Source organism: Mus pahari, chromosome 21, assembly GCF_900095145.1.
Source record: "Mus pahari chromosome 21, PAHARI_EIJ_v1.1, whole genome shotgun sequence".
Lineage (NCBI taxonomy): Eukaryota > Metazoa > Chordata > Mammalia > Rodentia > Muridae > Mus > Mus pahari.
The window spans coordinates 44,870,259-44,892,850 of record NC_034610.1 but is presented as its reverse complement, the minus strand read 5'-3'; the positions used below and the strand labels follow the sequence as shown (position 1 = coordinate 44,892,850).

General features: G+C 43.6%; 1 protein-coding gene across 4 annotated transcripts in view; it reads right to left on the bottom strand.

The window, feature by feature from the left end:
• Positions 1-207: 207 nt before the first annotated feature.
• Positions 208-22,592, bottom strand: part of Hbs1l (HBS1 like translational GTPase) — a 70,293-nt gene continuing 47,908 nt past the window's right edge. For all 4 annotated transcript variants that reach the window (XM_021220923.1, XM_021220924.1, XM_029532928.1 and 1 more), the window contains 10 exons: positions 21,589-21,735; positions 19,841-19,915; positions 17,058-17,175; positions 16,497-16,565; positions 14,227-14,331; positions 10,708-10,798; positions 10,289-10,397; positions 4,297-4,397; positions 1,341-1,485; positions 208-811 (listed from right to left, as the gene is read on the bottom strand). In XM_021220923.1, the coding sequence (XP_021076582.1) occupies positions 800-811; positions 1,341-1,485; positions 4,297-4,397; positions 10,289-10,397; positions 10,708-10,798; positions 14,227-14,331; positions 16,497-16,565; positions 17,058-17,175; positions 19,841-19,915; positions 21,589-21,735 (972 nt within the window). In that variant the 3' untranslated portion in view covers positions 208-799. The remainder of the gene's footprint in view (positions 812-1,340; positions 1,486-4,296; positions 4,398-10,288; positions 10,398-10,707; positions 10,799-14,226; positions 14,332-16,496; positions 16,566-17,057; positions 17,176-19,840; positions 19,916-21,588; positions 21,736-22,592) is intronic.

Sequence of the window (22,592 nt, the reverse complement as noted above, 5' to 3'; positions counted from 1 at the left end):
ATAATCAATTCCAAAGGAATAGAAAACCCAAGATATGGTTAGAAGTGGCTAAGACTAAACTTGGTTCGCCATTAGCATAAAAAGCAAAAAAATCACACCAGTCAGTAAACTCTTGGGTGGAAAGATCCCACACAGCGCCCAAGTCTCATCTGGTGATGGGGTAGAGACTCCTCATAGATGCTTAAGAAATAAAACACATTTTTGCAATACATTCAAACTAAGGCATTTTATTAGCTGGCTTCTCAACTTAAGTAGCATCTTTGTTACCTAAGAACAGGTTCTGTCACTTCGCATTACACTTCAGAAGGCAGGCTTAATGGACGGTTTTATTTTCAGCACAAATTAGCTTTACTGTTACCTTCAGTCAATCTTTTCTTAGTGTTAACTAAAAAAAGCACCAGGTCAAAGATGGACTCTCCAAGCCCCACGAAGATACAACTTCCTTAGAACACACACACAGCAGAAAAATGAAAACAGAAGGGCGTTTGGTTTTGGTTTGGCTGGAAGTCGAGCCCACTGAGTTAAGTGTCTTCTGATGCCTCCCACAGGTCTCAGCACAACAAACGTATTTACTGCCACCCCAAAAGGCAAGAGATGACAGCTCAGTGCTGGCCTCTGCCAGCTGGCAACTGGGAAGTTTTGCAGAGTGATCCTTGATTCTCGTTGGCAGCTAACTGTATGTACTTCAGTTTCTCTCAGCTACACAACCATGGCCGCATGCTGTTGTCTCCTTAGCTGCACCACTGAGAGCCTCAGAGGCTGACAAGCTCCTCTGGAGACCTGGCGAGGGGATGGACCCTCACTCTTTTATCTGTAAAATAAAGATGGAGATGCAGCTAGCACTCGAGACACTTTACAGCGACAGCGGCAGTGGCATGGGTGGTTCCCTCCCTCACTAGTTCTCCCGCCCCGTCCTGATACCCAGCTTCTTAATCTTAAGATAAAATATTCCTATTATTTATGAGAATGTAGAAGAAATTCGAACTACTGAGATTTCCTGCTTCAGTACTAGGTATCCCTTTCAAATGCCATTGTATTTTGTCACATACAAAAGATACGTTTCAGAAAATGTTTACAACTTCATTCATTCAAGTTTTTGGATGAATTATTTGAAATCACTGAAAGCCAGTAAGTTAAAGAAATATGGCTTCTTCTACTAAATAAAACCAGGGCTCCCTTTCATCTGACTCTAAGTCTCTGGTACTTTTCTCCTCTTATTTAAAAACTATTTTAGTATAAATTTTCATTCCTTGTTCCAATACTGTATATTCCCTTCAGCCACAAAACCCCAGCAATCACCTTTGGAAGTGAAACAGACAAAGCTAAGAGGACATAGATACCTCAGTGACAACACCGGCAGCTACCGTGGAGCCACCGTAACGCAGCATAAACCGCCCCAGCTCCTTGAAGTCTTTGTAGAGTTCAAGAGCCACCGGTCTTTGTGTCTGCAGCTCTACCAAGGCGTTCTGGCCCTTGGTCAGCAACCTGTTAGGAGTGCAGGGAGAAAGGAGGAACACATGGGCACAGGAAAGGTGAGCGGCTCACACACAGTCAGCAAATCCACTCAGCCTTCCAAATCCAGGAGAAAAGGTTGCATGTGTGTATGTTTTAAACACAAGCATATACCTTTGAATTTTTTCTGGGCTAAAAGGAATTTAATTCTAGATTTAAAAACTATTAAGAAGATCTCGTGTGTGTGTGTGTGTGTGTGTGTGTGTGTGTGTGTGTGTGTGTAAGCCAATCTTAAAACAGAGCTCTATCCATGCCCTTCAGTCCCACTATATCCTATCCCCCCCAATGCTCAAACATCCATCTCAATTCACGCCACCTCACCATTCCTCGGGAAATCAATTAGTTTAGCTATCTAATAAAGTAAATGATACTAAAGTTTACCATTATTAGGATACTAACACTTAATCCTCTTTTTAAGTGTATTTATTTATTTTTGTAGTTCAAGGATTCAACTGTGGACTTCACACATGCTAAGTGTGTTATACTAGATCTTGTAGCAGGAACAGGGAGAAAAACTCTAAAGTAGACATAATGAGCCAATGTCAACTGAACAGGTCCCCACACAGTCGTCTGGATCATACAGCCCAGACAAAGAGCCCCATACACAAGCCCTCTCCTCTGAGAGGCTCCACCCACAGCTGCCTCAGAGGGATGCAGACCCACAGCCAACAGTGGATGGAACCTGGAGACTCTTATGCAAGAGCTGGGGAAGGTTTGCAGGCCCCAAAGGGGATAGGAACGCCACAGGAAGACCAACAGAGTCAACTAACCTGGACCCTCGGGGCTCTCAGAGACTGAGCCACCAACCAGAGAACAAACCCGGGCTGGACTTAGGCAGCCCCGCACATATGTAGCAGATGTGCAGCTTGAACTTCATGAGAGTCTTGCACAGCTGGAACAGGGGCTGTCCCTAAAGCTACTGCCTGTCTGTGGGATATGTTCCTATAGCTGTGCTGCCTTGTCTGGACTCGGTGGGAGAGGAAGTGCCTAGCCCTGCAGAGACTTGATGTGCCAGGGTTGGGGCGGGGGTGGGGGTGGGGAGGGAAGAAGGAAACTCAGGGGGGGCCTTCACCCTCAGAGGACAAGGGGAGGGAAAAAGGATTGTTGGAGGGGGTGACTGGGAGGAGGGGCAGTGAGCAGAATGTAAAGTGAATAAATAAAAATAAAATGAAAAAAGATAAAGAAATAGAAAATATGGCACAGTTGCATCAAAAGAAAAAAGAAAAGGAAAAGGAAAAACAAGCCCTGTCTCTGTCACTTGTAAGCTGTGTTGCTCTCCTACTTCATGTGACTGCTGGGGACATAACTCACGACAGCCTAGAAAACATGGATCTTGAGAAGTGCCATTCTTCTAGTGTGGTGCTTCCCAGAGCGTCACAGTACACACTGATGTGAGAAGCTAAGGACTCCTTCAAGAGAGGCAGAGCAGCCCTTCCCTCCTGAGAGCAGACTGCCTTCAGTGAGGAGACTCTTCACGGGCGGTCAGCACATTAGCCCAGTAGGAACCCGGGCCCTAACACAGGTGCAGAAGGCGAGAAAAGAAGGGGATTTTTCGGTGGGATTCCCCATAGGCTCAAGATGAGGGAAACTCCAAATTGCAGGCAGCCAAGCAAACTGGGATGGCCTTAGCCTGTACCAAATAAGCATCTATATTTTGCAATATGCACTTGCATTATTTTTATTACAGGATGCTTAGTTTCTCAGAAAGTATTTACTGTGTCAGAGAACTGTGCAGACGCAGCCTAGACACTAAACAATAACCACAAAACCAAGACAGAGGTGATCCCTGCAGTAGAAGGGCATGTGGACAGGAGCAAACTTACATCACAGGCTGGAAAAGGAAGGCACGGGAACATGCACAGACCCTTTTCTTAGACTAGGGGACAAGCTCACAGCACAGATGACAGAGGCAAGGCAAGCACAAGACTGAAATCTAAAACAAGTGGCAACACATTAAAATTCAACTTTAAGACCAGAGGACTTGGGGCTGGAGAGATGGCTCAGTGGTTAAGGGCACTGACTACTCTTCCAGGGACCTGTGTTCAAATCCTAGCTCCCACATGGCAGCTCACAACTGTCTATAACTCTAAAATCTGACACTCTCACAGAGACATACATTCAGGCAAAACATCAATGTGCATAAAATAAAGGTAAATAAATTTAAATTTTGAAAAAAAATAATATAGGACTAGCATTTGTAATGTCTTTGCTCCATCAGTATCTGTGGCCTGATGAATACACATACATTTATACTTTTATTTATAATTCCCATCACTACCATCCACAACCTGAATCATATCTAGCACTCCTAAACTAAAGCTTTCCTGTTTGTGTAGTGTTTGTATGTTTGCATATGTATGTGCAGGTGGGTGTTCATACATGCAGAGCCGTGTGTGAAAGTCAACCTTGCATGCCATTCCTCAGGCACTGTCCACCTTGCTCTTTGACTGGGTCTCTCAGTGAGCCTGGCGAGTGAGCTCGGCTGGTCGGCCAGGGAGCCTCAGGGATCTGCGTGGCTCTGCTTCCTGCATGCTGCCATTACAAGTGGGTACACAACACCTAGCTTTCTTCGGGGTTCTGAGGACAAGACTGCAAGCACACAATTCACTGGCTGAACTATCTCCCAATCCCTTACATGTTTGTTTATGTACATCACTAGTCACTAAAAGTGGTGAGTAGAAAAGTTCTCTGGATCCCACTCACCCAGCACAAGCAAGCTTGAGTTTACCTCTAAGGAACCGCTTACACTGTTAGTGTCTACGGTTTCTGCATTAAAACACTCACTTGGGCTTCTTCTTTGTGACTTCACCAGTACTTTTGTTTAGGACACTAATCAATCGCTTAAGAACAGCAGGCTCACTGACGGTTTGGTAGTGTAGCAGCACCTAAAACAGACAGACAGACAGGCAAATGGGAACACCGAGAACTACTTGCTACAGCAGTTCCAGCCTTTGCATTTGGCACATGACAAGTCATTTGGTGACAAGTCAGTCACCAAAGCTCCATCACTTCCTAGTGAGAGGCTCCTTCAAATTTCTAGCCTTCACCCTGGGTGAACTTTAGTAGGCGATACAGCCTTCCTGTCCCTGTCCCTCTGCATAGGTGAAGAACTTCAGTAGGCGATACAGCCTTCCTGTCCCCTCTCCCTCTGCATAGGTGCAGATGATGGTACCTTGGAATCACTGAAAAGGTTAAAAGCAGCTACTGTTTACAGCACTTACCACCATGGCGACATCATAAGGAGCCTTAGTGAATGACTCTAAGAAACTAAGCCTTTTATTTCCATCTGTGTGCAGGCCAGTTTCCATGACCTGTGCTTTTACAGCATTGGGGCAGGATGAGGTAACAGACCCAGAAGGACAGATAGATATTCAGCAAGTGAACTGCTTCATCACCAGTAATGAGGGAGGGAGGGAAGGAGTGAGGGAGGGAGGGAGGGAGGAAGGANGGAGGGAGGAAGGAAGGGAGGAAGGGGGGAGGGAGGGAGGAAGGGAGGGAGGAAGGGAGGGAGGAAGGGAGGGAGGTCCGTCATATTCAGCAGTGATCACTAATCCATTCTTGGGCCACAAGAATAAAATATTCCATATGCAGAAATAATGAAGGAGAGCAGCATCTATAAGCATCCCTGAGTACCAAGTACTGCACGAGAGAATTTAAAGGCAATAGTTTTATTTATATAGGAGACTAGACAGGGTCTAAAGGGTAAGTGACAAGGGTTCAAATCACTTTCACCTGGGCCAACGTCTGTAACTTACCCACTTATTCACTAAAATGAGGATGCTGAGAAATCATCTGGCATCAACAGCAGCCAGGACAGGGGAATGTCCACATACATCAGGCCACCTATGGCCATCCCACCCTGAACACTCCTGGTCTCAGCTGGCCTAGATGATTATGTCATACACTGATTACTGCGGACTGAGTGTACATGAAGGGACAGCAGAAAGTTGTCATTTAATGTGGCTATGGAACTTCTGTCAGCTTGAATTTCACACCTGAAACAGTTGAAACTACAAATCCTGGCTCTTCCCATGTTGGTTTCCTAAGAGTCCTATAGAAATAGCATGGGCACAATTTTTATAAAATAAGCTTTTATGAAGAAAAAAAGAGGAAGCTTTGGCAGATCCCAATCAAAGTCAAAACACAGATAACCATCCTTCTTCAAATCACCTGCTGTGGTGTGCTGCCAGCATGCTGACATCTGAGAAGAGGGCAAGACTACATTCTCAGGAAGCAGGAAGCCACCACACTTTAAGTGCTCTGTAAGCAACATTTTGGGCCATTTACAGACATGTTGCATCTGGAACCTTCTAACCACAATAGTGTGCACTGTGGGAAAGAGAAGCCACCCAGGGATGCAGGTTGAGGACTTGCACATCACACACTAGGTAGTGGGTCCTACCCGCCCCGCATCCTGGAAAAAGAGTGAATAAAGGAAATAAAAATTGTGCAGGGGGCTATGGATGTGCAAGCCTAGACTTTAGGAACCTTCTGTAAGTTGTATCAAAAGCAATAATGGTGCACTGAAACTCTAGTACTCCAAAAAGTTAAACCAATTTTCTTTTTCAGTGGTACTTAATGATGTGAGGAGCTCCTAGGCAGGCAGATGGCCACCACATGCCGCAGAGAGGAGACCAGCTCTAAGTACTCAATGGCTACGGACCTTAAAGTGCTACACACTGAGAGATAAACATAAGATAAGAATCTAAGAGACATCTCTTCAGGACCAAAGATTCCTTACTAACCTCACACATGACTAGGTCTTCATGGCACCCCAAATACCAGAGAAAAGACACACGTGACCCTTATGAACCTCACTGAGATCTTTCCACCATTTGCTGAGCTGTATGTAACCCTAGAATAACACCAGGACTAACAACTGGTCTGTGAATGAACACACGGGCTTAGGTTTCATTTTTCGTTCTCTCTCTACAGCATCCTGTATTAGCTAAAACAAACAAAAACAACAACAACAACAACAACAACAAAAAAAAAAAACGGTTGGACATAAGTGAGACATCTATTTGAGAACAAGAGAATTTACTGTATATTATCTTGATGTCTTACTATCACATATAAATCAAACTCATCCATAAGGTAGAATAATCCCCAGCACTGTGTTACCTGGAAAGTGTATCATGTCTCACAGTGAAAGTGAAGGATGATAGACTGAGTCCTGGCCTGACCGACCTAGTCACCTAGTGACAACTGAATAAGGTCTACTCCGTCTGTAAATTGGACAATGCCAAATCTGAAAACTTGACTAATCTGCTGTAAACCTATGCAAGCAATTAAGTCTGTTGTCTTTCATGTGTCCCTGACATTAACAAGTTACAACAGAAGCAATGTTTCAGATGTGGTGTTGGGTGTTGCCTCTTCCTGTGACGAGTTTTAAACAGCGTGTGTGCATTCAGTGTTCTGATAAAACCCTTAGCGTTTCTGAATTCTGAAAGACACCGGCCTAAGGGCGTCAGAGCTGCTGCCCTCTGCTTCCCTGGTGATGACAACAAAGCTATCTAGGGCTTACTAAGCTTTAATGTTGGCCAACTAATAAATAGTCTTCCTTAAGTGGCCTTTTTTTAAAAATCAGCGACTATATGGCCATCTGATATTCAACAAAGGTGCCAAGGCTGTTCACTGGGGAGGAAGCCGACGAGAAAATGTACAGGACTGGATGGCCGTGAGGCTCTGCCCAGCACCACATGGCCAACTACACACTGATCAGTGGCACAAGCCTTAAAAAAAACGCAGGCAAAGGCTTGGTGATGCTGGCTTGGACCCTGTGCTCATGGACTTGCCACCGAAGGCGCAGATAAGGAAAAGAAACTGGATTTCCTCAAACTTAAGCATGTGAATCACACTGCAGGACACCGAGAGTGAGAAGACAGTTGTTGACTAGACTACCCTCTTACATCACACTCAGAACAAGCACTGCATGCCTTCAGTCCCGGGATACAGTTCTTGAGACAGACGGCTGCAATGCTTATATAATACAGAATTTTCTCTGTAATGTGTATAGCTCAAAACAACTAAGGAAAATGTACACATACCTGTATGCGTATCATTGCAGAATTAAGTGCTAACTGAAAATAGTTTAGTCGTTTAGGAAGCGCTATTTTAATTTCCTTCTACCACAGCAAGTAGGTCTGACCACCTTTCCCATTCCAGTTTTATCATGATAAGCAGTACAGTAGTGGTTCTCAACCTGGGGGTCATGACCCCTCTTGGTGTGGAATGTATGTCCCTTTGACTGGGTTCCCGTATCAGATGTCCTGTATAACAGGTATTTACATTATGATTCATGATAGCAGCAAAATTTCAGTTGTGAAGTAGCAACAACAATAATTCTATGGTGGGGTCACCACAGCACGAGGACTGTATGAAAGGGTCGCAGCGTGAGGGAGGCGAGGAAGAGCCTCAGCTGGTGCTGGTTTTAAGAAACTACAGACAGGGATTTAGTGGTGCTCTTCAAATAACTGCCACCCTGCCCTCCCTCCACTGGTAAACACTAATCACTCTGTGAGTAAGCGCACCTCCATAACCTCCTTCTCCAGGGATCTGCTTCACTCAGTCCAAAGCAATTAACTGTGACCTATCTGCTGATTGATGCAGGAGTCCTAAATGGTTAGCAATGAAACATTCCATTATAACAACTCTTTTATAAAAATACAATATGCTTATGAAAGTACTTAAATGCCTAATGAACACAATGAGACCATTTATTCAGAAATAAGAATCATACATAAGGTGAATCTGAGTGTCCTATGTTAAGTTTCTTCCTGGCTCTTCAAATACCATCAAAGCTTTAGCAAGCTGAAAAATCAATTTCTGCTCCTGCTTGACTTCACGTCTTCCCTTGAAAGAGTTCTCAGGCTCAAGATCGAAATAAAAAGTAAAATCAGTATAATTAGTAAATCCAGGCTGCACATCTTCCCAGATTAGAATAAGGTGTCAGTAATAATAGTGCATACTTCTGTAAGTAACAGCTTTTCTGAATTTATAAAAACAAGGGTTCTGTGTGGTGATGGGGACTTTAAGGCTGAGTACTTAAACTCACTGAGAAACACTCGCTGCTGTCATGGAGCATCTGCACATTGATCTGATGGGGAAGGAATTAGCTGACTCTTAAGTTACAAATGCAGAGAACTGCACGAGTGTGTGGTCTTCAGTCCACAAGAAGAAAACGACCCCGACACAGAAGCCCACAAGTAACATCTCTGTAGGGTAAGAAACACTGTAAGAAATTCCCATCCCACAGAGAAAGTGCTCAAGTGCAGTCACCGCATGCAGGGTCTGAACGAGCCTCTTTAGCACAGCAATTGTGTCCTCAAGCAAGTTGAAAAGGAACAAACTCTGTGTGTGTGTGTGTGTGTGTGTGTGTGTGTGTGTGTGTGTTATCCACGGATTAAAGGGAAGCTGGGAGGGGGCTGGTGGCGAGGCTGGCCCCGGAGCAAAGACAGTAGAGTAAAACTACATGCAACACATACATGCTGGGAAGATGGCATGTGAGCATGAAACAGGCTATCTACACACTAACAGAAGGGATCTATGCAATCATAGCATGTGAGCATGAAACAGGCTATCTACACACTAACAGAAGGGATCTATAGATTATGCAATCACATAATATTCCTATTTTCTGTATTCCTATTTCTGTGGCTTTCTAACCTTTAAAGCTAATCTATCACTTTTGTAATCAAAAATACTGAAAATATATTACACAAACCAGAAGCACCAAGTTAAAAAGTACTAGTAAGCCTTACTAGTCAGTAAAGTCTATCATCTCCCCCAGAAAAGTCCCATCAGCAGCAGCTTGAGTCAAAATATTATGAAAACACCTTCTCTTGATAAGGTCTCAAACTTAAAGAGTCAAATAATGGCTGGAGCAGTGTCTCAAGGGCTCAAAGCCCTGCTGTACTCTCGCTCTCGGAGGACCTGGGTTCTATTAGGGGTTGGCCTGTCACTATGTATACAAATTCTGAACCTCAAATCTGGTTGCCATCCACTCCAATCCATGCTCATGTACACTGGTCTTTGTTGTGTAAACCCTGCTCCCCAATTTAAAGTGATTGGTTGATAAAAGGCCTGTGATTGGGCAGAGAGAGAAATGTAGGACCTGAGAATCAACTGGGGGGTCTTGAGAGAGACCACAGAGGAGAAGGAGAGAGAATATGGAGGGGAGGGGGCCACGTGGTCAGGAGAAGGGCATCCTGAGGGCAGGCTGATGGAGCAAAAACAGCCCAGGTGAGACTCACACAGAAGGTAGCAACGGGCTACGGTCTGGATACAGTGAGAACAGTTAGTACTGCCCAATCTAGGCTCACTGTGAATAAAATGCTAGGTTTCTATGGGCTAGCTAGAATAAATATTTCATTAACAGGATTTGATTCCCACAATTGCCTGTAACTCGAGTGCCAGGGGACCTCATGCCCTTCTTGCCTCTATGGGCACACACATGATGTACTGATATACATGAGGACAAGCACCCACACACAGAAAATAAATAATAGAATATAGACAATAATATACAGAGAGATGTGCAGAATATATCTATAGAATTATACTATATATAATATATACTATATATAAAATATATAGAATAGTATGCATATATATAGATATATAAGAATCAAAATAAGAAACCAAAAAATTACTTTCAAATCCTAACTTATTTTCCTAATTAGCAAAGACATTCCTGTGAAACAGCAGCATGTTTCTGAGAGAGGCAGGACTTCCCTGAGTTCACAGAAGCAAGGACAGAGCACTGGAAACTTACAGGAAACCCTTTAGTGATAGGAACTTCAATATTGAAGACGAGGATCCGAGCTCTGAAGCGGGTGCAAGCCTTAATGGGTTCTTTGAGGCCACAGAATATGCAGCCGACACTGTAACAACAGAGAAAGGGAGAGATGAGTGAGCCAATGTGGAAAGCCCATCTGTAAAGGAAGGAGGACAATTACACAAAGAAGAATGTTCTCTTAAGGACCCAGTTACAGCTTCATGCATTACATCTTTCATCCCTAGTACACACGAAGTCTGTGTGCCAACATGAATTAACTCCACTTTAGATGGGATTTACTAAAATTATATTTGGTCCAATAAAATTCTGGCTAAAACTGAACTACCGGATTGCTACCTCATGCACCCTGAAACCATTGATCTGACACAAAGTCCATTTAAACTGTTCTTACTCACTTGATCTTAATGATGTCCATCCCAACCACAGTGAGATTAATGTGATCGCCTGCTGCTGCCCAGTCGACAGGCTCATCATGCAGAGTGATTCCTGGAAATGGGGAGAACCAAAGCCCATGTGAACCATCTCTGCCGAGCCACACAACCAGGTGCTGCTCACTGAGCTCATGGCTGTCAGCCTGAATGGGTCAGCAGTGACAAGTGGAACCCAGTGTGGAGGAAGCATCCTTTCTCCAGACTTGAGGCTGTATAGCTCCTCCCTACACACAGGGGGCCAGGTGTTCCCCATGTAATCAAACGGTTTAAACTCATTTACACAATGAAGCCAGTCTCTCAGCAGGCTTCGTTTAAACACCACTATGAACATGCACAGGCAGTTAAGGCATATAGTTCAAATAATTAATATAATTAAATTACTCCTAATGGCATAAAGACAGGACTGGCAAAGGTGACGCCAGTGGTTTATTCCCTTGAGCTTTCCTGCCCTCCCTTCCATCCTTCCAACTAATGCATAGCCTAGGCTGGCCTTGAACTCTGATTCTCCTGCCTTGCAGCCCCCGGGTTCTGGGATCCTAGGAGTGTGCTCTCATACTGGACAAGCTGTTAGAGAATGACCTAATGGAAGCCATGTGCTTGGAGGTGGGTGGGGTCAGAGTCCGAGGGACCTCTCAGCAAGCCCTTAACTATTCTTGCTCAAAGATGCCTTCTTCCCAGAGTCCACACACCACCTCTCACAACAGGAGGGAGAATTAAGGAAACAGCAATAAAACTTAACTTCAAAACAGTGCAGGACACCACCACACCGATACACCTATACATCCACTCATTCCAAAAGAGTCCCAAAGAACAGCTCCTCATGGCAGTGTTTAGCTTCCTTATTAAATGGCTTCATGTGATGGGTAATATTTATGGGTTAAATTATCTTTCCCTGGATATCAGCATTGTGATGAGGATGGTGCTATAGGAGGACTGCTCTGGACTGACATGTTTTTTAATAAATCATAATCCTCTCATTTCCTTATAAAACTATACTTTCCTCCTCATATGACATGTTCTTTTAGGACAATATTCTTAGCTTTAAAAAAATTTTAATATAAAATTGACTAATTTAAATGTTAGTCAAATATCAACTAGTTAAATGTTAACTAGTTAAATATCAACTAGTTAAATGTAATTTTTAAATGTAATGGAAAATGGCCATATCTGTATTTCCTGGGAAACAGGGATGTGAAAAATATGAGGTAGTTAATTTAATAAAGTAAAAATTGCCTTTGGATTATCTTTTGTAAGGGAAATTTCCTAGAGCAGTTTCCTTGGTTTTCCTCTCAAGCATCTTCCTCCCTGATATCCTCCCTCTACAGGCTTTTCTCCTGGGCCAGTCAGGACTCTCCAGACACCTGAGTGTCAAGTTTTGTCAGACATCCCAGGCGAGCCATCATATAAGCGATGATGTCCCAGAAGTAACAGCAGTCCTCCTGCCTCAGCTTCCCCAATGCTGGGATTGAGGATGAGCCACTACTCTAAAGTCTGATGTCACTAACGTAAGTGACTTGGAGTTGCTACTTGATGGCCATCAAGCCTCCATTCTTGCGGTCCATCATACACGTACTTCATGTATTCAGAAAAAGAGCACACAGACCAGCAAGGTGAGCCCAGTGAAAACAGAAGTCAGAGCCAAGCTCCGCAAGCCCTCAGAGCGGGGACTTCTCTGAAAGGAAATGCTCAGTCTCCATCTGGAGAAGACAGCAGTAAGGAATGCAGGGCTTTCAGAGGTCACCAAAGGCACTCAGTATTAAGAGCTAAAATTTCCAAAATGGTAATTTAGTATCATGTTCTTAATTAACAGCTGCTGTTTAGTTTTTTTAAAATCTTATTCTTAAAAAAGCTCATTATCATAAACAGCAATTAGTGTTTCCAAGTGTTTCAGTTTCTCTATCTCTGTTTCTGTCTATCTCTGTCTCTGTCTCTGTCTCTCTTTCTCTCTCTCTCTCTGTGTGTGTGTGTGTGTGTGTGTGTGTGTGAGGACAGAGGTCACTGGTCCTCAACCATCTCATGCTGTTCTGCTGCTGCTCTGTGGCAGGACTTTGCCAAGCAGGGCTAGTTTGGCTGCCTGCCTGCTTCTGCAGTTCTAGGATTACAAGCACCCATGCCAATGGTTGCCATGTGGGCTCTTCCTGCTGGCATGGTAGCACTTGACCAGCTGAGCCACCTGCACACCCAGGGCCTTGGGTGTTCATCACTTTATACAGGGTGATGGAAAGTAGTCTTTTTAAAATACTTATTCTTCATCTAAACAGAGCCACCACGGTCTCTGTCAGGCAAGAAGAAGGGGTCAAATGGAAACAGAATTTCTTTCCATTACCATACTATCTTTAAATACAGCTTGAGTATATTACCTAAACAGATATTTACTAATTTTTTAAGATGCCCATGGTGGCTCACACATGAATCTCCGCACTCAAGCAGCCATGGCAGGAGTACTACACACTTAAGGCCATCCTGGGCTACAGACTGAGTTCAAAGCCATCCCGAGGTATATGGCAAACCATAAATCCAAATACCAAGAACTGGGGATGTGGCTCAGTGGTATTTCTACCTAACAGGCATGGAGATTCACCTAAGTGGAGTTAGGAAGACAAGAGCAAACAGTGGCAGGAAAGACTTAAAATTCAAACTCTTTAAAAAGTACATTCAAATGTAGAAACCTGCCAGGAAAACTGGGAACACAAACTAAATTAATAGTAGAAGAGTATAGTAAAATGTTAACATTTCTTATAGCTTATACTTCAGCTTATACTTGTTAGAAATATTATTATTCTATCCTAAAACATCTTCCACTTTACTCTGAAGTCACACAATTAGCAAAAAGTCAGATTAAGGCTAAGTAGAACTGAGAACTTTCAAGCTGAATTTAGACAAGAGCCTATACACAGGAAAGGCTACATCTAAGGTGGGACTAGGTACCAAGCATCGTCAGTGTGCCTCTGGAAATCCAGTGGAGGAAGCACCTTAAACCAGCTTCAATAGTAAGTTATCTACCTTATAGATCTACCTTAAACACACACAGAAAGAGAGACGCAATCAAAGGTATCACGTATTGGTAAAAACATCATCAAAGCTGTTAGCTGATTCTGAAATACAGATTCTATGGTGACAAGCTGCCTGCTACTGACTAGCTATTATTGGGTTGGATTCTTTAATTTCTTCTACAAATTATAATTTTACAAGAACCTGTATGGTATGTATATGGATGGTTCAGTTTTACACCAGATTTCATGACTCAGTGCCCAAATTGCCAGGCTTAGAATGTTATATGTCCGCATAGACAACATATGCCACAACAGGAAAACAATTGTTTAATGTTTTTACACTTTAGCGTTCAACAGTTAGTATCATTTTGACAGTTAGTTACAATTTCAGTAAGAGGATATTTACTCTGGAGTTGTAACCAGACTACTGAAGCAGAAATCTGCTGTCTCAAGGCCTCTTAGCAGAAGCATGCTGTAGACGCGGCAGTACCTTTAGCAGTACAGGTTTCATTGGGTGGCATGGCTAACAGTCGGTCACCAGTCTGGATGTAACCAGCTTCAATTTTACCAGTCACACAAAAGCCAGATCCTTGATCTGTAAAACATACCAACAGCATGTGAAGCACACAGTGACGTTATCTGGTAGTTAATACTATGACATTTGTTTCCAACATAGTCACAAAAGGTCAGGAGTCAAACGAACAGCAAACAATCGTCAGGTCAGAAGCCTTAATACCTCTATTAAATAGAGCACCCACACATTCCCGTTTTTCTTGCAATAAAATTACTCAGATTACAAACCTGAAGGCTCATCCTTTGCAGAGAACTCCTGACTGGTAAAGACCAGGAGTTCTGTAAGCTCAGGGGTGAGGGGGGAAAGAAGCACGGGCCAGTAAAGTGAGACAAAAGCAAGCGTGCTCCAGGCCACAAATACGACTTCCAACTAACACTGTGACCCAAGAATCCACGCGGCACCCTGGGGTGCAGGTCACTGGCCCAGCACATGCCAGGCTCTGGGCGAGGGACGGCGGGGACAGAGAACCTTAGTTCTCTCTCCTTAGAGAGAGGCTAACAGCCTCAGTTAACTTCAACTATCTGAGATTCGGGTGGCCACCCTACAGCCACTATTCTGAGGCAGAGGGCATTTGGGAAACATCATGACGTGAGCAGTAGGGGAACTTACAGACAGCAGTTCATGAAAAGCAGGCGGAGGGAGAGAAAGGACGCATGAGAACACTATTTCAGAACCGGAAAATGAAGCCCACACACCCAGGGACAGGCCACAAAAATGAGGTGGCAGGGGAAAGTGGGTCACAGAAAACAAGGGAGAAAAGTGTCACGATGGATATGACAACAACCACCATCAAAAGAATGCAAATATAAGTACAGCAGGAGTCAGAACCATAGTGTGTCACCTCAGCAGGAAAGCTGAGGGAGGAAGCAGGAAGCTGCCCAGAGAGAGCAGGAGGTCAGAACCCCAGTTAAACACCACCACCTCTTGCTGTTTCCAGCAGATAACCGGCATCTCAAAAGCACTGCTTTATCCCTGGACCTCCACCACTCTGAAAGCCAGTCACGATGGTGATGGGTTTCAATGCCGTCACCTCCTTCCCACTCACAATCATTTCCTACTCTCTATTAAATGCACACTGTGCCAGGTATTGGACTAGAGTCTGCAGATCCCACAGACTCTGCTAGCCCTCAAGGGCTCACGATATAGAGGGCAAAGAAAGCCCGGTAACGCAGAGTAATAGCGCAGGGAGAGTGCAGGGGGTGTCTGTGTGGTAAGCACAGCAGCTGTCAGTGTACGACTGCACGCCCAGTGCACTCCTTATCCTCTGAGATAGCGCAGGCTGAGGAGACGACCGATGCTCTATAGCGTCAGTCACTCCGAGGTGTCAATATACGCTAGTTCATATCTTTTATCCTAGGCCCTTCTACAGTTTTCTGGATAGGACCTTCTACACAGTTTTAAGTTAGACGTATTCTTGGGTATTTAGTACAACACCTTCTCCATCACAGTTGGAACTTTTGCCTTCCTCAGCCTGGAGGTACAGGGTTTCCTGGATCTGTCACAGGTCTGCTATCACAGTTAATGGTTCTGATGTTCACATTTCCCATTTAAGCCTACCTGGTACCATGTCCTACCCAGCCTGACACAGATGGGCGCAAACAGGCAAGGACAGGATAGAAGCATGGAAACCCAGGTAAACACAGTGCCAATCAGGATCTCACAAGGTGTGTGCGTCTATGTATGTATGTATGTATGTATGTATGTACATATACACACGTACTTCATTACTTTAAAGAGTACATTTATTTAGTGTCTCTGTGTGCAGTCAATCTCCAGAGTGCAAAGGTGTGAACACAAGAAGAAAACCTTCGGGGGTTGATTCTCTCCTTCTGCCATGTGGGACCAGAGATCAAACTCAGGCTGTTAAGGCTTGGTGGCAAGTGCCTTTACCCAGTGAGCCATCTTGCCAGCCCATTACTCTAGATGTTAAGAAATGGTGAATTATCCAATGTGTTTAAGGTCAGAAAGATGAAACTTAGGGTTCTTCGCCCCTGACAGGTGAATATATAGTGGGAAGGGTGTTCAGGGGCCTAGGCCTGGACCCTGTGATGTAAAAGTGCCTGCTCTTCATCCTTACATTCAGGCAGAGAGAATCAACCAGATACAATGTAAGAGAAAACAAGACACAGAGTAGACAACCCTTCCCCAATCTCCCCACCCTCCCCACCCTGCAGAACAGCACTCACCTTTGAAGACATCAGACACACATAATCTAAAAGGTTTGTCAATCGAGCGCTGAGGGGGCTTGAAGGAATCTGGTAGAAAAACACAGCAAAAAGCAAGGTGTAGTTTAAGTTATGGGCTGTGGGCACTGCTCGGCAGAAGGTCACAGGCACAGCTTGGCCAGGACCTGGTATCTATTCCTAGCACCCTCAAACCTGAAAGGGACTTTTTTCCCTATCTCCACCATGCCCATTACTCTCTCTTGTTTCTAGAAAAAGAATTTATTTTGTACATACTAACAATAAATGACTACCATTTATACCATTCATTTATAAACCATATTTCCCATATTGCTTCATTTAATTTCAACTAGTCAATAAGACAGGTAGGGCAAGTTCTAAACTCACTAATGTGTCTTCAAAACATTAAGTATTACTTTAAATAGCCCACATGATTTCAAACCTGAGAACCTAGTTTCTCTGACTACAAACCCTATGCTTTTCATATACTCTGCCTCTCATGAAGAACTCTAGATAACGCGTGTCGAGTCTGCAGCACACTGAGAGTGGCCACAGCATACATACCAATCTGCTCCAATAAGCACATCCCTTTGTACCACTTCGTGAGGTCACTGGACTGTGACCTTGCGGTTAAATTCTCACCACTCAGGCCGCTCGTCGGGATAAAAGCTACATCACTCTCCTGTGAGAAGACAGACATAATAACATGACAACATAAGCAAACACTGCAAAGACTCAGCAGCACAATGCTTAACCAAGTCTGCAAAATGAACAACAGGCTTTTCAAAAAGGTAGGACTCAGGGCAGTTCCGCTTGATGTTATCTGGACCAATATTTTGTTATTTTCAGGAGAATTTGGAAATTTCTTTGAAACCATTAAAGCAAATCACTTGCTGATGGAGGAATACTGCAGATATTTGGCAGGATAAATTCTTCTCTACTAACATTATTCCATGACTTTCTTAAACTTGATCATCTAAAGTGGTAGGGAAATTTCTTATTTACATAAAACTCAGATCAAATATTCAATATACATAAATTTTCAAAGTCAGGTATATACATACACATACCTGGAGGAAATAAAAAGAAAAATGGAATTAAATATACTGAGCAAAATAATATCATGACAGAAGGAAAGAAAGGAAGAGGGAAAAATAGCACTAAGGATTTCTGAACATATGTAAGGAATCCTATTATTTTATACTTCTCTAAAGTCACATGTAATACATGTAAGTACATGTAGATATGTCTAGTTTTAATCAAGTTATGCTCCTTGGGGTGATAACACTACCTCATGAGACACAGACTAGTACAAACTCCAGTACCAGATATGAGAAACCTCCTCCTTTCAAGTTCCTGGTGAGGTAAAGTCCAAGAAATTCCCAAAACAATACTCTCGGTACTTGTGTTGCCCTTGGTTGTCTTCCAGAAGTTTCGAATAAGATCCTGTTGCTGAAGACACCACACTTTAAACCCAGGTCTCAGGAGAAGTGAGCTGTACTGTCCTGAACACCTCTTCTCTGAGGATTAGCAAGCTCTGAGGAGGGGAGCCATCAGCAATAGTCCTACCCGGGTGAGACACCTCTGAGCCAGAGCAAAGAGCAGCATCAGAAGAGAGCCCCAAAGGTGCAACCAGGAGCTGTCCAGCCTCTTCAGCCAGCGTAACCAAAGAAAAACCAGGAGCTATACAGCCTCATCAGCCTACGTAACCAGAGAGAAACCAGGAGCTGTCTACAGCCTCATCGGCCAGCGTAACCAGTGAGAAACCAGGAGCTGTACAGCCTCGTCAGCCAGCGAGAAACCAGGAGCTGTACAGCCTCGTCGGCCACATAAGCAGCGAGAACCATGCCTTGCACTAGAAAGCCATCCATCCATGACCACTGCTGGTGGGATCATGGATCTCAGAGGAGAAAGGACTTGTATTTCCTAAGAGCTTTGATTTGAGTTCAGTGTAGCTTCTCAACCTTTATCCTAGAAGCTTCTCACTGATGGAGCCCAGGACAAAACCACAACTGATCAGAGTGCAGGGGACAGTCAATTATGGGTTGCCTACCTCCAAAAGACCCACCTACAAAGTAGTTCCTACACCTAAGTCTGAAGGGGCACGATAGAGGAGGGGTTCAAAGACTTTAAGTCAGAGCCAGCCGCCACCTGCAACAGGCAGGACAGATGGCCAACCCTCCCACCCGACCCCACCCCAACCCTGGTCCCTTGCCAGCTCCAGCCCTCTGGAGAGCCCACAGCTCACCTAGGCAGCACAGTAGACTCTCCCTAGTGGCATGAGTGTGGGTGAGCCAGTCCCATAGGCTCAAGAGTAGCAGAGCTGGCCCTGCCCCTCACTGGCTGCAGCACTGGGTGAGAATGCCGAGGCAATGCCAGCCAACTGCAGCAGCCACCCAAGCTGAGATCCAACATCAACATCCACTGCATCCATAGATGAACTGCTAGAGTGTGTGCAGGGGCAGTCCTACGGATCCAAAGCTGTAGGATCCCCATGACACAGGGCAACAACAGGATATCTGAGAGGAGTCCCAGTGAAGAGCCAGTATTTATACAGTAGCAGAAGCCAGAGGCCTCGAACCAGGCCAATGGTCCACTGCAATGATCACTTGCAAGCAACGTGTGGACTAAAGGGTGCACTGTGGGACACACTGCGACACACCACAGCTTCCATGATAACATTTTTTGTTTGTTTTTACTTAGGTTCTTGTTTGTTGTTTTTTTCTATTTCTATTTATTATTTTCCTTCGGGGGGCAGGTTGCAGGGGCAGAGGACGTAGCTGAAGAGACAGAGAGATGAGTGGGATTGGGGTGCATGGCATGAAATTTACAAAGAATCAATAAAAAGTATTTTTTTAAAAAAGAAGTAACCATAAAGAAAATTATATGAATAAAAAATACAATAAAAAAATAAAAAAAGAAGAGCCTGAGGACCAGGGAGTGTGCTGCAAGACGGTCAAGGGCTACCCTAGACAAGAGCATGCAGCCGAGGCCGGCTGAGGGGAGGCCCGCTCTTCCTCACGGGCAAGCAAGCCTGAGTTGATTAATCGATCCCACACTAAAGCGACTTCAGAAGCAACACTAAAGGGACGCAGGCTGGACTCAGGTATCCATGCACACAGGCGTCAAGGTAACAGCAGTCCAAGGAAAAGAGGCCACGGACGTGAGAGTGAGCAAGAGCAGAGGTTACGGGGAGATGGAGCAACAGGTGATGAGGCCATGATACAAGTGTATTGTAACCTTAAAGACTGAAACCAAAAAGGAATTGTAATCTATTAGCTTTTTCCTTCTATAAGTAAAATGATATAGAGAAAAAAACAAATTAATTTCATTTAAAATTATCATACCTTAAAACCTGCTTGCTTGAGAAAGTGCCCAAGTTTTCCAGTAATCTCTTGAAATCTTTCTTGTTGCCAATTTACCTGATAAAAATCCAATTTATACACAAAATTATACTTGAGAATATAACACATAAAATCAGAATTTCTACAGTAAAATGTACATAGCCAAAATTATATCAAATATAAATTAAAACTCCAGGAAAAACAAAAAAAACCTTACCACTAATGTGGTAACTCCTGCCCTAGCCAATCCCAGTAACCAAGTATGTATAACTGGCTCTGGGTACCGGGCAGCTAGGCCTATGAAGAGCAGTGTCTACACGTATGTGCAGATGCACACGGTAAAGAGAGGAACTGTGAAGACAATGAAGTCCACACACAGTCTTAGGCAATGGCTCCAATATCAGCGCTTACCAAAAAGTTTTCCTGTTTTCTCTACATTTGAAATTTTTCATGCAAAACTGCTAGAGAAAAATTAAAGCCCATGTAATAATAAGCTATAAAAGAGCCAACAGGGAATACTGGTAAATATTTATCAAATGCTAGGGTGAAGAAGATATGTACAATAAAAATAAGTACAAAATATATTTGTATATGACCAAATAACCAAAATGGATAAAGAGTAAACTATACAAAGAAAATATTTCCAGGAAAATATGCTTAAATATTATAAATATTCATAAAACAATAAAGTTAACAAATTGTATTCTGTGAATAAATTAAAAGATGATTTTTTTTTTTCATAATAGGTGATTTGCCAGTTTTGGGTCATAAATACAGCACATACACCAAGAGTAAGTAACCAACATAGTTCGCCAATGGCCTAGGATCCAGAGATTTCCACCTACGCATGCTCAGACACACGCACAAAACAAACCCTATGAATCTTTACAATTAGATTGTTTGAATATATTATCTTAGTAACACAGACTCATATAAAGCCATTAAATTTTCTTTACCCAAGTAAACATGCATAAGAGTACTGTCAACTTTTTAGAAAAGTGAGAATCACATAACACAAGCCAATGGCTGTGATGGAGAGAAAAATAAAAACAAGTCATTTCTATAAAAATAAAACTGCTGGAGGTACAATGAAATGGCTTATACTTTCATTTTACAGTGGTGCATATTATTTTATGATTGAAAGTTTTAAGTTCTAAAAAGTCATTTTCAAAATAAGATATTCTTGCTTAAAAATTACTATAATCAGCTGGGCAGTGGTGATGCACACTTTTATTCCCAGCACTGGGGAGGCAGAGGCAGGTGGATTTCTGAGTTCGAGGCCAGCCTGGTCTACAGAGTGAGTTCCAGGACAGCCAGGACTATACAGAGAAACCCTGTCTCGAAAAACAAAACAAAACAAAAATTACTATTATCCTGTTCAGTTAATTAGAAGAGAGCAAATTTATTTTTCTTGATATGGTAACTAGACTAACAAAATATATAGTAGTTCCATCTGTGGGCCTCTATATGGGCCGAATAGACTCTACTTTAAAATGACTTACTTTGTTTATTTTGTGTGCGTGAATATTTTGCCTCATGTATGTATGTGCACCACATGAGTGTCTGGTGCTTGCAGAAGCCAGGAGACAGTGTGGAATCGCTGCAACTGGAGTTGCAGATGGTTGTGAGCCACTGTGTGTGTGCTGGCAGACAAACCCAGGTCCTCTGAAAGAGCAACAAATGCTGTACCCCTGAGCCATCTCTCCTGCCCACAGAATATCATCTTTATCAACATTTAGCCCTTCAGCTACCTGATCCATTTTATTGACAGCCACAGCAAGCTGTGTCACTCCAAGAGATCGGACCAAAAGGCCATGCTCTCGGGTCTGTCCTCCCGTCTCAAATCCAGCTTCGAACTCTCCTCTGCTGGCATCAACGACCAAGACAGCTACGTCAGCCTGAGGAAGAAGGGAGAAACACAGCTAGAAGTAAGGCCACGCCCCTTCCATTCAAGGGCGGCTCACTCAGCTCACCGCTTGGTCAGATTTAAGGCGGGCCATAGCATGACCACAAACCAGAGCACGTGGCTTATAAATTTCAATAATGGTTATATGCTTCTGTGACACCAACCAACAACAATGACATAAGGAGCAGGCAGATGGTCAGCAATGGCTCAGCAGGGCAAGCTACTCCCTGCCCAGCCTGACTAGATGGGTTCAGTCTCCTGACCCATGGTGCCAGGAGAAAACCGACTTCCATGAGCTGTCCCCTATGAGGGTTGTGGCTCAAGCACAGCCACACTGCTACACACACACAAATAAGCACAACAGGAAAGCCTGTACTCACGACATACAAAGTAAAACGCCTGTCTAAAGGACGGAAGAAAACATTAAAACAGAGATGGCAGAAATCTCAAGTGTCATCTCTCCCCAAACGGAATATTAGTTAAGATATAACCCAGGGGCTTTTCTCAAGGAATGCAAATAGCCAAAGTTTAAATTAATTAACAACCCCCATTTTAAAAAAAGGTCAAAACTAGACATTCCCAGACGCTACTTTTGGTCGTCACAGTGATTTCAGAGACGCTGATTTCTCAGAGGCAGCACGGATACGTCTTGGGCACACTTGTCACTGGAGAGCAGAACCTCCCGAAGGGCGTTTTGAAAATAACTACAAGGAGTCCTAAGTTATGCACATCTTACCTCCTATCAACTCCACATTTTGGAATTTACCTTAAAAAACAATTATACTACAAAACTATCAGTAGGTTATCTATATATAGTGAGAAAACCTGTGACACAAATTGCCAAAGGCC